Here is a 19,083-nt window from a genome sequence, read left to right on the forward strand (position 1 = left end):
CAATCACAACCCTAAGCCTTATTCGGTTGCATGGCTGTGATCAAAGAAGGGCCTGAAAGCACTTTACAGGAGCTGTTTCCATGAGATCCATATAAAGGAACACCCATTATGCCCTCTCATTGGCTAATTGTTTCTTCATTACTGCTGCGTTAATTGTTGAACAGAATCAAGCTTTTCAGAATTACTACAAACCTTAATGCAAGTTTGAATATCACTAAATATTTATAGCTGTCACTAATGAAAAGCTTTTCTTTCATTTCACCAGTGTGATCGCAGTTTGCCGTGGCATGGACTCTAAACCATAGAAACCAAAACCAATAGATTTCCTCAACACAAAAGAAACTAAAACACATTGTTTCCTGGATGGCCAGGATTTGTACATCTTTGCACCCTGAAGAACCAATCACATTTTATACGGTGAGTGGCAGTTGCCAAACCATAAGGGAGCACTCAGTCAATTCTGCCGTACCCTCCGATGCACCCTCTCTAAGTCTTCTAAATCCCTTCCCTCCAGAGATAATGGCTGCAGACATGACCCTGTCCCTCCTATGGCCGTCCTTCTCACAGGGTCGACCCCTGACCCACATGTCTGGATCGTCGCTGAGTTCGTAGATAGAGCCATCCTCGAGGCTGTGTTCTAAAGACTCTAACGATGAATCTGAGGACTCGTCACATCGAGCGGTCAGTGGCCGCCCAGGTAAGCCCATGGTGGAGCGAATGCGGTATTGAAGAAGTACACTCCTCCGGTTTCCCTTGCTTTCCCCGAATGAGGAGCTGCTAAACTGCTGCAGGGACTCCTGGGAGGAGGAGTCAGTTCGCTCCTCCCAGCCACAGGCTGAGTCGGGAGCTTCCACAACCGAATCTCGCTTCAGAAGATCTGGGGATAAAGTGCTGCTGATCGCCACCAGAAAGTCCACAGGACCACAATGGGCGTTTAAAGAGGTCATCGCTTTACCTGCAGCATATATTAATAAAGTTAGCAAAAGAAATTCTATCTGTTTGATTTTCCAAATTTTGGGTGGGTTTCTCACATTCTTCTGACAATGTTAGCAACAAGCTAACATAACCAAACAAGTGCGGTGGGAGGAAACTAGAGCACCAGGAGAAAACTCATGCAGAGCCAGGGAGAACATGTGAAACGCCAGACTGACAGTGACACGAGCTCAAGATCAAACTGAGGCTAGGCTAAAACCGTGCATTACCATACTAAATATATCCCAACAGTACTCTAGCATACATTATTATAGCTGTTACTGTTTTTACATAATAATTAGTTCAGTAGCATGTGGTTTTGGACATAGACCAGTTGTTGTGGTAACCAGAAAAGCTTGGCTTTTTAAACCACCTGAGCTCATGAATTCAAATTTCATACAAACTGAGTTAAGAAACGGTGCAAATATTCTCTTTGCCTTAAACCCTACCTTTTATGTCTCTTCATATAAATTCATACGTTTCCTGCCATGTTGCCTAAACACTTAGGTAACTAAAAATTCTTCGATAAATAATCTATAATGTTTGATTGTAGTTTGGACTAGTTCATATTGTTCTGTGAACTTTTTTCACCACTTCTGGATGTTCGAGTACTGCATCATGCCTTATAGGCGGTCTAATGCCCCCTCTGTCTTCCAGGTGCTAATTAATGTCATCTTGACGAAATTTCCCTTGTGCTGGGAAAGTTAGTCAATGCAAATGCAATGCAAATCATTTCTATTTCTAAGGTAGTCCTATATCCATTCTCAAAACTCTGCAAGACATGTGGACAGGAACCCACCAATTCCAGAACTCCAAGTAAAGAAAACACCCCCAAAATAGCTTCTGCACAAACAATGGCCACCTACATACCTGTTATTTTAGGGATGCCTTCCAGCTTAGGTACAGGCAGAGTGATGATGATACCCTGGGCTGTGCCCACCCACAACAAGCCCTGGCAAATCAACAGACTGGTGACCCTCACATTCTTCTTACCTGAAGAAAAAAAATATAGGGTTGCTGAAAGAAGGTGGTGATACCTTGATCTTGTGCAAAACAGGATTGTGGGCTAACACCACAGCAAGATCTTTTCTGTCTTTTTCATAGGGTTACGTTTTCCTCTCAAGTTAAATATTGATTGAGAACAAAAAGTGATTTTTGTGTCTTTAGACAGACACTAAATCCAACACAGCCAGCTTCAGTGCTTTATACAGGTAGGAAATGTTTCTCTCTGCTCCATACTTTCACCCACTCATTCAGCTGGGTGGGTGGATAAATAGATGGGTGCATATATATACTATTTAAATATTAACATTTATACTTTAATGTTAGGCGTATACTGTAGTATATTTACAGTCTACTAAAGTATACTTGAAATAGCTCCATTTTAATAGATCCATGTTGTAGAATTCTTGATTATGACTAATCTTCTATACCAGCAGCTTTGACTGTAGTTCCATCCCCACTGCAACTCACGAGTTTATAAAAAAAATTTTTATAGTACCAACTTATACAGGGACTTGTATGGTGGATGCTCTACATAATCTAAGCCTAGCAACAAACAGATCAAAAATGTTATTTAATAAAGAAAAACACATCATTGACATGCTGATGTTTTCTGTAGGAGACACATTGGCTTGGATCACACACCCAATTGTTAATTATTTTCCTATAATAGCAGGCACCTGAGTGCTTCATCCTGACTTGGAGGACTATAAGACGTTTGACTCTCTAAATCTCACTAAAGGTAGCCATCCAATCCAATGAATATGGAAAAAATTTCACATTAAAGGAAAAGAAGAAAAGACAAATACATCTTAAATAGGTTCTTTCTAAGTATTTTCTAAGAATTTGTGTGACTACTAGGAATCCTGTGTCAGGATAAAACATGTACTATTTCTATAACTTGTGCACATTCAAGAGTATGCACAATACTCCATTTTTCATGTCAAACTGCAATGGAATACTCCCTATACATGTTTTTAGAAGAGACAAGGACCATAATATGAAGTAGATTTGCATTTTTGTCCTTGTATTCTGTATGATATCTTGATAATATCTAAAACCTTGATTTATTTCACTGCAAGAAAACAGCTACTACCGCGCTTAGTGAAGAAAATGATCATATAATGTGAAGCTATTTAAAGTCACACTTGGGTGGAAACCTCGGTAACCACTGCAGATGTTGTGCTAATAATTAATTCATCAACCATCATAGACTAGGGAGGACCTTGTGGGACTTGAAGGCCATTGATCTGTAATAACAACAAGTCTTTTTCGTCTCCTGGCTCACATATTCAAAGAGAATTAAGATGTTCCCCAGCCTCAAAGTCCCAAGGGACAGAAGAAACAACTGAAGTTCATTTTAACTCTAGCATTGGTGCACTATGATCGTTCCTTCACTCGTGCCCTGCATATTTCAACACAGGTAAGAAGACAAGGCATTCTGACCAAGTAACTAGCCTCGTCTCCTCCAAGTGTCTCATTGAATCTAGCGAAAACTTTGATCCAGAAAGTTCTCACATTTTTTTTCTTGCCATCATACAGCGATTTCTTTTGTTCTTTGTTTTTCCAGAATGTTGAAGTGAAAAGGTTGGGGCAGATGACCTGCTGATAGTTATGCTCTCTGGCTAGTTGCCAAAGTCTGGTTTACTCCTTTGCCTTTTTTCCCCCCTTCACGGTCCATGTGATTATCATTGTCCGTGACAAGCCGAGAGCCATGTTTCTGCTGGCTAAAATAGGACACAGCCAGCTAGCAAAAGTAAACAGCATTAGGATGTCTGAATGGAGAGTTGTGCTTTGGTGAGATGTGATGTTTTATACAGGGTGTATGAAGGCTGCAGTTCCATTGTCAACCAATTCTGATTTTTCATTCAGTATGGACCACATTGAAATAAGGTTCTACAATCCAAAACATTTGAGAGCTGGTCATTTGACTCATATCCAAATGTCCTGTTAATTCTGAAGTGATCATTATTGTTATGCAATGATATGCTAGGCCAAGTCATCATTTAGCGCTCAAACAACACACATGAATCATGGATGGTAGTCAGTGCAGTCCGGAGGAACTAGGGATGCACTGACACTGGTACTGATATCAGATATCAATCCAATACTATATTTATTTACTCATAAAAATGCTCTGATACAAACAATTGATACCCAATGATACTTTGTGACATAAGCCTAGTGCACATTGTTGCCCTAATGAACAGACAACATGAAGTGAGAACAATCTAGACATATTTCATGATTAATGATGACAAAGCAAACAAATCAAGAGGCCAAACCACAGCATACTCCTACAATACAAGTAACCTGATAAAACATCTTAAACATAAAACTTTACTAGGGTGACCATACGTCCTCTTCTTCCCGGACATGTCCTCTTTTTTGGACTCTTTAGGATTTGTAAATTTGAGAAAATGTCCGAGATTCGGCTTTAGTTTCATTATGATGTACTTTTGGTCTAATACTGTATCGTGTGCGCGCATATTTGAATTGCTTTAACCCCCTCTGTAATTCCCGCCTTCTTGCACAACGATTGGTCAATTATAAAAGGCTTGCAGCAACTATTGGCCAAATTCCTGCCTCTCAACCATTAGCCTACTCTCAGCGAGCACGCGAAGGTGAAGCGCTGTTGTGTACGCCGTCAAACAGTTGCTTCACAATAGCAGCAAATGACAGCTGTCCTGAGTCGAAACAATCCCATTGGCCATATAATGTAATTTTTAATTTCATGTTATCGCATTGCTTCATATTCCATGGCCATTCAAATGTATAAATTATGGTAGAAGACACACTCATGACATCTAATATTTTATTTTATTCCATGGACATTCAAAAAATGTAGGAAAAAATTAAAACATGGGCAAACGAAACATGTCCCCTTTTGGAAATCCAGATTATGGTCACCCGAACTTTACCTACTTGCACAAGGATGCTTATTCAAAGTGAAACAAAACCTCAAACCAAGGCTACTCACTTTGATAACTGTATTGGTAACTACATTGATGAGTTTAAAAAACAAAACAAAAAAAAAACAAACATATCGATTCATTACTAAATACAAGCATTAAAAAAAAAATCCCTGTAGGGTAGCTATGGAAACCAAGCTGTCGGCATGGATATTTCTCATTCCGAGGCAGAGTAAGGATAAAGTGGGTAATAGCTCCAGCGCTTTAAAAGTAATAATATACAAAGTCACAAAAAGAACACAATAACTCCAGTGGAAACAACATTATGACTTGTCCTTTCTGACAATATATGTTTCCTGCAGGATAAATCCACTTCCTGTCCACCTGAAGTACTCAACAGCTCCATGGAAGATTCAACAGTAACAATAGTGTCCAAGGATGGATTGGGGATGGAGATGGATGATGGCGAGTGCTAGCTTTGGTCTGGTCTAAGCTAATTTACATGTTTAACTGGATTTATATTGGAATCTCGATGTTAGTAACAACTTTCCACACAGAAAGGGCCAAATCTGTCCTTTGTTTTGCATGTTACCCAGGGCTATTTCTAGTGAACGTCTTTTAGTTGCTGTAATGCTAGCAAACATTTGCATCAGGCTGACTGGCATTACCTACTTTTGCTAATCTTCACTGTAGCCTATAAACAACAGTGCATGAGTAAGCTAGAATTTAATAAGTCATATAGGGAGCAACAGATATCATAACCTAAGTATTATAAGTTCTATATGACCGAAAATGAATTAAACACATAAGTGGGAAACAGATATGGGTCAGGTCTTGCATATAAATCTTTGCCCAAATAGCAGAATGTCAGAATGTAAAAGCAGCCGAAGTGACAAAGTGCCACATGTACGTTACGACTACTTTCAAACTGTGCTTCTCTACAGCTCCACTTACATAATCAATGCTCAAACAAGCTTCTACCACTGAAAGTGAAGTGTGAAAAACCACACCGGGTGGGCTGGTAAATATTTTATGTATCAGAAAACACAGAACACAGCAAGGAAGCCTGTTTGTTTCATCTGGGGAAAAAAGCGAGGTGGGGAAAAAAAGAATTGAAGATGAATACAAGGCATGAAGAAAGGATGAATGAACAAAAGGAACAATTGGGCACAGTGCAAAGGAAAGAAGACACACACACACACACACACACACACACACAAAAGAGATGCAAGGGGGCAAAACTGGCATATTACCAATGTGCCAGGGCTGCTGGAGTTAAGACAAGAGGGTTTCCATAGCAACCTTGCGAATGGAGAGCTTTGTCTCCAGTATTGTGCCTTCCTTCCTTCATGCCTTTTCCTTTTCATTAATTCCTGCCACTAACCCCATGACTCCATCGATGCATTTTGGAGTCTTAAGATAGCTCCTTATTCATTGACCATCCTCAGAGAGTCAGCCTGCAGAATCGAAACCACCAAAAACACTTTCACGCAGAGGACTGAATCACTGTTCATAGGTTTTGTACAGCAGAGCCAGGGGATAAAAAAAAGTGTCTCATTCAGACCATAATCTTCCTAGTAACTGTTTTAATAAAGGCTTTGTGCGTGGACAATGACCCAAAGGCTTGTATGTGCAGAGGCATTGAGATCCTGCACTAAAACAGCTCTATTTAGTAGTTATACCAAATGGATCTTTAACGTTATATACAAATCAAGCTGACATCATTGACCTTCAGAGTATTTTACTTGTTCGGAGATCTACGTCTCAACCATCTACTACGTTCCAGTTAGAGAATGTTCTCTTTTATTGTTCTCAAAAACAAAAAATACAACTTTTAAATTCAGTCAGAGTACTTTCTATTCTAAACAGAAAACCAGTTTGTTATGATTTGAAGGTCTTCAGTGCCCGGTTCTGCACACTTCATTGCCCAGTGAAGGGCACTATATTTAATATCTTTTTCCCCTGTTTCTGAGACTACAATACGCCTGTCTGCTTGTATTTTTGTAACTGTTGTACCAATTTTTTATGACTGTTTATGAGAAAATCTTAATAATGAACCTACACACTTAATCCCACTGGTTTTAGCTGTATAGCATTAGAATGGATGACAACATTTAATCTAATAAGCAGGAACTGTACTCACCAGATAGCCCAAAGAAACATATTTTATACCTTTCTTTTTGTTTTATTAATTGAATCATTGGTCATAAATGTGACTAGTAAGCACCTACCCAGTCAAACGGTGCATCACTTGATGAAATAAACCTAATTACATATCTTTAAATCATATAGCAATTGATCATATATCCCATGAAAAATGCTAAATATATAAACACAAAATTCACCTCATGTACTTACCTTCTATGGGCATTGATTTAGAAAATAAAAATAAAATAACAACCTTAGCATCTATTGGCATCTATTGTCCAGGGGAACCTGGAAAATATTATTCAAGAAACTATGCACTTAAAACCAACCGATTTTTGGCTACTTAGCATTACATTAGATAGACCAAGAACAAACATTTCAATGTCATTTTTTCCCCTGTGTATTACCACTGGGCACAGTTGTAATTAGTGAGCACCAAAACTACTATATGAGATTCTATATGACAATATTTAGAATTGTAGTGCAATACGATCATTGACTTTGTGGAAAAAAAGAACCATTATATTTTCTATTTTTCTATTTTATCTTAGAAAATATCTGGAGAATATCACATATACCAAACATTACCAAGTAGAAAATACAAAAATAAAAAAAAGTTGAAATTTTACAACCACTGATGTTGATGGACATCCATTTTCTCATAACGTTATGTGCTCAAAATTGCTTCATAGCATCTGTCGTAAGAGAGCAAAATAACAGAAGCTAAAAGTATACATTATGGCTAGACTGCATGGACACTGTCAATTGCCTTGAATAACAGTCAAATACATAGCATGTTGGGTTTGTTTTCCTTCTGAGTATTTACCATTACTCTATTGAGATGCCAAAATGGACCACCACAACTTTTGTTGTTGCTCACGTCAAATGTATAAAAACATTCACATGATATTCTGAAAAGCCATAGTTCCACTGATCCTTTTTCTGTCAAAAACATCAGTGCATTTTTCAACAGTGTTTTTATCTTTCCAGAGTAAGTAAGTAAGTAAATAAGTAAGTAAATTTTATTTATAAAGCATATTTAACACAGCGAAGCTGACCAAAGTGCTGAACAGAGTAAAGAAAAGTAAAATAGAAAACAGAATAAAATCATATAAAGACAGACAATAGTAAGAAAAAAAAAAAAAACTTGATTAAAACGCCAGGGAGAAAAGATATGTTTTAAGCTTCTTTTTAAAAATGGTAATTGAAGGTGCAAGGTGGATATCCAGTGGCAATTGATTCCATAAACGAGGAGCAGCAACTGAAAAATCTCTATCCTCCTTAGTTTATAACTGGGATCGAGGGACATACAGAAGAAACCAGAAGATCATAAATCAGAAGATCTTAGAAATCTGTTAGATGAACGTGGTGTAAAAGTATCTTTGAGATAGGAAAGAGCTTGATCATTAAGAGTTTGAAAGACAAACAACAGAAATTTAAAATGAATCCTAAAATGGACCGGGAGCGATGGTAAAATGGAGCGATGCTAAAATTGGGGTGACATGATCAAATTTCTTTGAGGAAGTACCTACATCTTCCTCTGGGGGAAGATTCACCAATACCCAAACTCACTCATTTCTACAGTAACTGGCCAGTAACAGACTGTACAGTAACAAGATAAATGCGTTTGAAGGGAGGTTGTCCCACATGCAAATTGGCATTTTTAGGGGGTAATAATGTTGCTACAAGAAGCAACTGTCTTAGAACCATCATCCTGTAAGCTATTTTATAGGCTAAGTGATGTAATTAAAAACAGTGTAACACAATGAAGTAAATAAAAAATGATGCGAAGCGAAGTCACTGCTACAATGCAAATCGATTATTTTCCTATAACAGCACATCCTGAAAGGTTTTATTCTTCTTATACACTGTAAAACCGGATAGTTCATTTAACTCATAAAATTGGAGGAAACTAATTACCTCAAAATTTTTAAGTTGATAAATCAATTTCTTTAAGCCAAATACGCTTAAAAATAACAAAAATTTAACTCAAACTTGTTGTATTTAAGTGTATTTGGCTTAAACAAATTGATTTATCAACTTAAAAATTTTGAGGTAATTAGTTTCCTCAATTTTTTTGAGTTAAATTAACTTATTATTAACTTATAAATTAATTAACTTATAAATTAACTTCCTATTTTACAGTGTACCAGAGCATACTTTGAGAAAGTTAGATATTTCTAGACTGTCCATCATCAAGACAGCGGAAGGAGTAAAAGCACTCACTTCAGTGCCTTTTTATATAAAACGGACGCGTCGTCTAAAATAAAAAGGTTGTGATTTTCAGTAGGGCCTCATCTGAGGAAGAAGATAGCGGAGAATCACACCGTCTAATGGAACACATCTGAGATTATCTGACAATCGCAAGCTGTTACATGATTAAAGCCTTTTTGACTTTGCTTAAAATGAAATGCGTGTACAGTATGATTCACCTCAGACTTTCTCCCATACTGTACACCATAAGGAACAGTTTTGTTGTCAGGGATAAGATGTTCCAGCTGACAAGAAAATTGTATATAACTTCTGAAACTGCTTAACACACCAGCGCTGTTGAATTCTCTGTTCTGATTGGTCAGAAGGTATTAATTAATTTCCTATTACAGCATCTCGGTCGTTCAGGTTGCAAGGAAAATCACGGGTTTCTATCAACGCATTCGCTCTAATACACTATCATTTCTATAGTGACAACTCGTACAGAGGGACTTGAATGTGAAGAGGATGGAGGAATTTGTGCTTTGCAGTTTCTCTGCAAATTGATGTGGTATGCAAGGAATAAAACACTTCAGGACATTGCAGCGGTAACAGTAACTACACTTTGTGTTGCTATTTGACTATTTTACCATAATGGTACACCACTGAGTATTTTACTCCTTACCTACTGTAGCTGTAAACCCCATATATAATTCCTTCGGTTTTGTTATAATTCTTTTGTTGTGATGCATAAAAGCAAATTTCTAATTTTAGAATATTTATAATGCAGGAAAGGCTGTCAGGTCAGAAGATACGAGCTCTGAGATGGAGGATTATATAGTCTCCAGTCATCTCTTACATTTTTAAGACTGTAATAAAATAAACAGAGCCAAAAAAAAAAAAAAAAAAAAATCAAGTCTGAGGCTGAACAAAAGTAGTTGCAGTAGCCTCAAACACTCAGTCTGGGTTTGTTTTTTGCCTTTAGTTTCAATTTGCACAGCGAGGAAATTCCATATGGTTATTTTTTTTCCAACTTATTATAATTTATTATAATTGTGTACTGTACTTACTTGAACTGTGGAATGAAGAGCGTGTGGAGATGTTGATCTCTTGTAGGTGTTCCAAGGTTTCCGTGTGGAACAAGCGTATGCAGGAACCTTCCGAAAACGCCATCCACACCCCTCCACCGGCTCGTACCATGTGAACGACGCTCACCGTCGGATCCTGGTGGACCTCAAACCTCTGAGACGTGAGGGAGGAAAAATGAAGAAAAAGATCAGTGGTGGTTCGTGGTGATATTAGATATTAGGAAGCTAAAATCGAATATCAATCAATAAGAAATTATTTACTTTGAGTAAAAGTCTCATAACTGATGAAATAGGATGGATGTGGGGAAAACTATTACAGGTACACTATTACGCACTCTGTAAAAGTTCATAAATCAATTTCTTTAAGCCAAATACACTTAAACATAAAAATTTATTTTAAATTGCAAAGTTTGCGTTAAATTTTTGTTATATTTAAGTTTATTTGGCTTAAACAAATTGATTTATCAACTTAAAAATTTTTGAGGTAGTTAGTTTAAATAAATTAGTGATTCTCCTGAATACCAAACATGCTAAACAGTAAAGTGTAACCCTTTCATTCAAACCAGAAATCACAAAACTTATGATTCGGTCTTTTGTGTAATTTCTACTTTGATTGGATAGTATGTGTTTAGTCTATCTACTTTTAGTTCCTCCACATGACTATTACTGATAGGCTGTAGAAATCTACAGTCTGGGCTAGAAAGAATTCAGCCCCAGCCTCGCTTTTCATACAATTCTGTGTATTTTTCTTACAACCACTGATTGCTTGGTAACGCAAAAGCCCAAAGATAATCGGCTTTAAGACATCCATTAACATGAAATAATTTGATGTGTATGACAAAAAATTAAACCTTATATTGATATCTTTTTATCTTTGAAACACAGGGTGGAGCTTATCCCTGCTAGTACATGTATACCAACATTGATGCTGGTATATTATTTTTTTTTTTTCATTATTACCTTCTAGTTCTGCTGATAGTTGTGAACTTCTATAAAAGAAGTAAGTAGAAGTAATAATTCTATTTAAAAAAAAATAAAAAAAGTCACACTTGACATTCATTTTGTCACTTGACGCTATACCTAGAACCTGAATCTCTAAGTAACATAATTAATACTAATAAGATGTGAATAAAAAAAAGGTCTATTGCACAAATATCACATTAATATTACCTCCTCCATTAATTCACTTTTAGCCAGCACTTAGTTGAGTCACTACACAAACCTTAAATACTTATGGGTTATAAGTAGGCCAGAGAGGCCTGGAGACCAATGAGAATCAACAAACTGACATAATTGGGACATAGTACTTTATAGAGCTCATTGAAGCATAGCAAAAACTCTGTAATCTCTCTCTCCTTCTTCTCTCAACCACCTTCTTATTTGCTGCCTGGAAAAGACAGCAAACATGACACTGGTCTATAATGGCATCTGTTCCTTAAAAGGAAAAAAGTATCTACCACCCCCCCACCCCCCGCACGCACACACACACACACACACACACATCACCCCCCACTGTTGTTTACTCTCTCCTGCTGAACCCAAGAGCAAGGATTTGTTCGTACACAAGTATAAAAATCCTCCTCTGACAGCAGGAGCTCAGACGCATGAGCCTGCGTTTGGCAGCATTAAGTCTGAAGAGTGAACACACAGACATAAATGAGGTACTGTGTGGAGTGACCGAGGGCTTGTTTTCACAAACCACGTTCCCGGTATAAGTGGCACTACAACGCATTATTGCTTGAAGCCCCACGAGGCCGGTCTCAGATGTGCCACGGGTCATTTTCGCCTTATTGGAGACTCTCTGCAAAACTACACCGCAAGACTCCTAATGATCCCGCAAGCCATGCTGGTTCCAATTTAAGGACATTTAACTTCTGTTCTTCTCCGTAGTGCACTGTTTACCACTAAATAACAGAGCTGAAAGTTTCCACAAAGTTGCCGAAATTAGCTACTGTATGGCTTTAGATACAGAGAGATACAGATGGTCACAGGAATGGGTAGGAAGCTACCAAGAGGACAATAGAGTGTGTAAAAGACTCACACTCTGGATATTACATGTGATTTACACATGTGTGGTGGACATTTTCTGCATTATATATTTTTCTGAAAACTACTTCTTCAACGGAAATTGCATTTCTCTCTTGCATTTGAACAACCTTTTACCCCCAAAAGTGATAAACGGAGAACATTGTGTTAATTCATTGCTTACATCTACATGTATAACCTAGTCTAATGACGCTGATGAAATCTTCACTCGTTCGTTCAGTCCATTCTGTGCTTTTGATTTAATTTCTTAATATGAATTTATTTTTATTAGGTAAACATTTTAAGATTTATTACAATGTCATCTGTACAGATTGTGTTTCTTTGTTTTGATGATGGATGGACATTTTCACAACCAGTACCTTGTTACAAAGTGAATTGCTAACCAACAACTTATTCAAATTGTGACATTCCCTGATTCCATATTTACATGATACATGATATTTGTAGGTAGACAGCCAAAACATGGTTATAAAGTAACATATATAAATAATAACACAGTAAAGATGTCCAAATATATTGGAATGTTGGTCAAACCTCAATTTTTCATAATTTTCTCACTTTCAGCCAGTGCAACATCAGATGTGTTTTCTCAGAGTGCCACTCAAATAGATCTAATGAGACTGCATGTGTAATACAGTAGTTGGATTTAATTAACATGCACCTGTTTTTTGTTTTGTTTTAGTAAACATGCTAATGGCCTTAATATGTAATTTTGTAATTGGACATTTGTGTACACCAGTAACCGACACTTACAGAAAGTCACAAGCTAAACAGTTTTTCATTGTTTTTGTGTTATTAGCCCAACAGGATAAATGTGAAAATACACACTATGCCACCAGAGTGAGAAACACACTATCTCACTAGAATGCGCCTCAATCTACTGTGACTGAAAAAGGCTTTTTAACTAGGAAACGAATGATGGTCTGTCTCAGGGGTTGTCAACTGGTGGGCTGCGGTCTGGCTGTGGACCTTGCAAAGTACTTCAGCAGATCAAACCATGCACTTGAAAATTTATGACAGAACTGATTAATGTATATATTTTTTAATGACTCTAATTCAGCGACTCTAGTTTTCTAGTCATGAACCGGCTCGGCTAGTGTAGCAGATCTTCTGTCGCTGCCAATCACATGCACAAGGCAGATCGTCGGACTGGAAACTAGCGACAGGCTCGACACATTACCTTATAAAGTTGAGCAATTTCACAGACTTGTAGATTTTTCATTGTATGTAAAAGTAAAATTTTGCAATGACATGCAAAAAAAAAAAAAAAAAAAAAAAAAGGGTCTTATATATTGATGACTAGATTTGGTTGAAATCAGAGAGTAATTATCTCAAGTACCTAAGTGGCTGACTTTAACGGGTGACCAACTTTACAGCTGTGCAGCAAAGGTTTCACTGTGTAGGTCTGGAATGGACCTAATGGAATGGTTATGCAACCATTCCACACAATCTACACCATATACTCAAATATCAGAGACACATCAGGTTTTGGCATCGAGGAAACCAAATATGAGCAGCATCAATGTGGTTAACAGAAAAAAAAAAATATATATATATATATATATATTCTGCTTTCTCATAAAAGTCCATAAGAAAGGAAGAGCCTTTTAAGACCCTCTTGTATAATGAGAAAGAGGAGACATTTAACAAGTGCTGCCCTAATGAGGTACAAGAGAACTGTATTGCTCCTTATCGAGCATCTCTTAAGGTCCATCACCGAGAAGCTCCCACTGTGAGTTCTCCAGTGCAAGGGTGATGGAGATTAGCTGGTAGGGGCAATTCAATGAGGGGAAACAACACTGTTCTCTCTCCTACACACCATCAGATGGGAATTATCACCTGTTCATGTGTGCCCTTGCCAAAGGCAGCTCCTTTTGTTTGAGTGCAGGGGAGATGAGGGAGACTGCCTTTGATGGGTTTACTCTTTTAATTGAATTGCCCTGGCAGTGGGTGTATTTCTCATTCTGTCTTTCATCATGCATTGCTCTCTGCTTGGTGAGTAAAATTTGGCTTGATTCGTTTCTTTGTTCCCAAAGGAAGACAAGTAAAAGCTGTCACACAATAACCCTTATAACGATATATAAACTTGGGTTATATCCTGTTTTCTGCTTGCCTTCGCAGCAGGGTGGCTAATCCAAAGACAGTAGTCTTTCCATTATGTGAGGAGGCATTAGCCTTTATTAGATGCAAATTTTATGCAGCTTCTCCTCATCAGAAGGGCTAAATGCAGATGGCTTTATTCCCTCAATTTATTCAATAAATAAATAAATAAATAAATAATAATAATAATAATAAAAATAATAATAATAACAACAACAACAACAACATTATCCAAATTGTTATCCATTCAATATATTTGGCTAAACCAAATACCACTAGAAAACATAATAGTGTCTCTTATTTAGAAAACATAATAGTGTCTCAGTCCTCTGGCTGGTTAACCATTCTAGGTCGAACCATTTTTACTTGAGGAACTCTACAAAACATATGCTAAATATGCTGCTCAAAATGGTTCTTCACACTTCAAAATGCTGCTTCGAAATCCTAAAGGGTTCTTGTTAATGAATTGTAAGAGCCACTACATCAGAAGCTATTCTTAAAACCCAGTGGAGGTTGGAACACACTCAGGGAAAAGTGGGATTTGCAAAGACCTTTAAGGATTCTAAGATAGGAAAACATTTTGTTATATGGTTCCAGACAGAACCTTTAAGAATTTCCCAAGGAGACCACATAGAACACTAATCTCCATCTGGTACCTCCCTCTTAGAAAACTCTTCTATGTAGAGCTACAAACTATCCCAAGAAGATTTAAGGAGAACGTTATGTCTTGCTCGAAAGTGTGAACTTGAACCAGGATGCTTCCTTACATGTAATCTGACACGTGGAAACATTTAGAAGGATGGTATTTTTTGCCCAGTTATGCCTGACAAAGCTTTATGAGGTTTACTTTATGCACCACTTTCTCACCTGGAAATCAATGATTAAAATGCCTTGTTCACAGATGTTCTCCAATCCTGATGCCGGATCACTGACTTTGGGCAGCCAGAAGGTACTTACAGAAGTTTGCTAACTTGGAAAACTGCTTTGCTTGTAATGCAAAGCGTGTTTGTCATAGTTGATATGTCGCTGTCTAGGGTGCCATCCTGGGGGATGTTAAGTTTCAAATAGAAATATAAAGGAAGGTGCAGCTCTCCTGGATTTCTGTGTTCAATAGGATGCACTGGGTGAGGAGTCACCAAAGGCACCAATGCTCCAGAGTCAGCACCGCAGAAAGGAGTTAGTTGGGGTTGAGAAATCAGGACTGAATTCAATCCACCTGAAACTGTAATTCAAGCAAAGTGTTGCTGTCTGCAGTTTAGCTTTGAGAGACTGAAGAAGAGCATTGACCACTACAAAGTAGGTCTCAATTACAGCCAATGGTTCAAGATGTAACTTGAAATGAAGGGATACAGTGTGGAATAAGATACCACTTTTTACTGTTCAGTAATGATCAACCAAATGAGCATTGGAGGATCAGAAATCTCAATGGCAACAAAAAAAAGGATGGAGAAAATGTTTTAGGTACGGGGTGAGACTTAAAAAAAAAAGTTATGAATAAAGTAAAACATTAAAAGCTGAGGCTTACAGGCAGCACCTCAGGGTATGGCCGCCTCTGTATTTGAGTTGTCCCTGGAGAAGGATTGTGAGAAGGTCCAGTCTATTTCTTCAGCCGATATGGTTTATAAATGACAGACAACAAACCCCCAGATGAGAGAGTGTGACCAGAACAGCAATGGATGGCTGGGCTATAGCATTATTGATCTTTACACACAATCTAATTTGTCCGTCACTGGGTGCCAAACACTTCTGAGTTATGACTCACACTACTCCATATGCTATTTATAGAAGGGAATAAGAGAACAGCTTGATAAATGGGAATTTTCAAGCAGAAACCTTACCCGAGTGGAAAGGCTGGAGACGTCGATGACTGAGACAGAGTTGCCACAGCTGGCCCATACGGAGCCGTCTAAAGCCAGCAATGTCCGAACTGGCTCATGACCCACTAAGACTTTACGGTAAGACTCTGAGTTCCACAACTCACCTATAAATCCCAACATATAAACAGTTGCAGTGCATTAATAGATAATAAATGCTAGAAATACATGTTAAAATGGGTATAGGATAACACAGTTAAAACCAGTCAATTAGCATTTCACTTCACATCAAATAGCAAAGTCACACACAAAAAAGTATTGCATGGTAATTTGCTCAAGGCAAGTCACTTAAGATAAATTGGTTCCATTAGCACTCAAGAGTATATCCCTGTGTTTGTGAGCAAAATGAGTAAAAGAGGTATCGGTCCTGTTTTATTTCTAGAAGCAATTCAAAACCAAAAGGACCGTATTCTGATGATGAACCCAGTATGTGGTCTGTACCTCATGACCTCACTAGTTGTTAGCATTCTCACTAGACAGGTTAATGACTAAACATTTTGTAATGTAAAGTTTCCCTTTCAGCTCCATTTTTTTTTTCTCAATTATTCTCCAAATGAGGCAGAACTCTTTCTTTGAGTTCTAATCACAGGGCGTGATTAGATGGAGTGTGTTGCACAAGCTCCTGCTGCACCTCTATGGCCTGTTAATGAAGCAAAATTGAATAAGGAAGCGTGACGAGTCATTTAATTAACATTTTGTGTTGTTTATTTCTGTCTTTGATACAGGAATAGCCCAAGAATGCATTCTGAATCTTTAGGTTAATTGCCTGGCATGTTCCAAATGCCGGTCTTCCTTTGTTTCAAATGCACAGAGTGGAAAATGTCTCATGGGCAATAGGCCATAAACGATGACCCAGTGGAGATTTGTTTTTACATCATGGAAGGCAAATTTTGTGGGAGAAAAAAAGAACAACCAGAGATTTGATCTTTAGCAAGGGAGTTTTTGATTTCATGTTTCATTCATATGTATAATACAGTATAGTATACTGCTTTAGAGGTTGTTCTTTCCCAATGTACACACCTAATTATTAAACTTACACATGTTATTCATATTCATGAATTAAAATTATCATGCTGTTATAGGAACATAATCAACGGTGTCATGTGGCCCAACATGAAGCAGACTTACTTTTACCACACAATGTTGATTACTACAGGAATTTGCAGGCACTGGCAGATTTTATTTATTAAAGAATGACATGTACCTTTTATCCACTTATAGTTACATTTAATGTTGTGGAACACAAGACAAGTTAGTTCCTCTTTCCCTTATATTATAACAGCTATAAACAGTTGCTCCCTCACCAGCTTTTTCTTTTTTTTTTTTCCTCTCAACTCAAAGACTTTCACGTGGTGGAAAACTGATTGTAAAAAAGCACTGACACTGGAGACTCCTTCCAAACTTGTTAAATAAGTCTCATTACAGAAAGCTTCACCATATCAACAATGACACATTTTTCTTTGTTAAATAATGCTTTTACATTTATTATTAACCATACACATCCCGTGTGAATTAGCTGTTATTGCAGAAACAATAACATATTAGAACAACACAGTTTGCTTCCAAGTTAAAATGAGAGTTATATTTTCATCCCTATATGTATTTTATACTAATATTTCTACTATAATTTATTCTTTTTTTTAAGTGTTTTTCTTATTTGGTTTTACATTTTCATACATATGTCTGTATACATATGTACGTATAAAACTTTTTTATTTATTTGTTTATTTATTCAAATGACATATTTTCTCTAGAACTCATCTACTATTTTTCTATTTTTGTTGAACCAAACACAATTTATATATATATATATATATATATATATATATATATATATATATATATATATATATATTTTTTTTTTTTTTTAATGTTTACTAGGCATACAGCACCAGGGCCATAATTAATCTTACTTTATGCTTGGGTGGAATTAATGCTTTACAGTCAGAGGCAGGTAAACAGAAGAAAGTGGTAAACTCATGAAGCAGTGGCTGCTTTTTCTGTCGACTGAAGATGCCTGCTGATATTTTGTAGGCTCCAGGCCTTTAACATGCAAATGTATGCGTATACACACGCCAAACACAGACTGCTGCCTATGTATCATGTATGACAATCCTAAATTGTGATGTGCCTGGCTACATACATCGTCATTGCTTCACTCTTGCTTACAACAAGTGAATAAGACACTGGTGCAGGCAGAGGTGATTGCTTATTTTCAAATTAATACTGAATTCAATACTTCGCTAAGACAGAACCCAGAGCTCGTCTCGTCTCATCTCTGCTTGCGTTCTAAATGTGAGACAGTATGCAATATTTATTTTCATGCACTCACTTGTGCATACATGCTGTTAGACAAAAAAAAAAAACATTGAGTATTTGATGTTGATGAAAGAACAAATAGAACATGGAAACAATCAGACTCATTGGTAGTATTAATTTGATTTGATTACCCTTTTACTCCATTGAGTCCCTTTCATTGGCAGACATAATAATATAATCATTATCACACTTAATTACCCCTTCCATTTAGTGCTTCATCCCATTAGTGAAAAGGAATACACATGAGAGACACTGTCTGCACTGGCACAAAATGCTTTATACAAAATAAATAATAATAATAATAATAATAATAATAATAATAATAATAATAGATAGATAGATAGATAGATAGAACCAATGAGAAATGTACAATTACGGAGGATAAACATATAATAGTATAGCTATTTTGGAAGGAGCCTCAAGGACAACATG

The 19,083-nt window shown here is 37.1% G+C and overlaps 1 protein-coding gene across 2 annotated transcripts in view; it reads right to left on the reverse strand.

Annotated features, from left to right (window-relative positions):
- Positions 1-222: 222 nt before the first annotated feature.
- arhgef10la (Rho guanine nucleotide exchange factor (GEF) 10-like a) overlaps positions 223-19,083 on the reverse strand; it is a 147,246-nt gene continuing 128,385 nt past the window's right edge. For both annotated transcript variants that reach the window (XM_053653400.1, XM_053653399.1), the window contains 4 exons: positions 16,297-16,439; positions 10,295-10,466; positions 1,843-1,965; positions 223-955 (listed from right to left, as the gene is read on the reverse strand). In XM_053653400.1, coding sequence (XP_053509375.1) covers positions 411-955; positions 1,843-1,965; positions 10,295-10,466; positions 16,297-16,439 — 983 coding nt within the window. In that variant the 3' untranslated portion in view covers positions 223-410. The remainder of the gene's footprint in view (positions 956-1,842; positions 1,966-10,294; positions 10,467-16,296; positions 16,440-19,083) is intronic.

The sequence above is a fragment of the Ictalurus furcatus genome, chromosome 21 (assembly GCF_023375685.1).
Source record: "Ictalurus furcatus strain D&B chromosome 21, Billie_1.0, whole genome shotgun sequence".
NCBI lineage: Eukaryota > Metazoa > Chordata > Actinopteri > Siluriformes > Ictaluridae > Ictalurus > Ictalurus furcatus.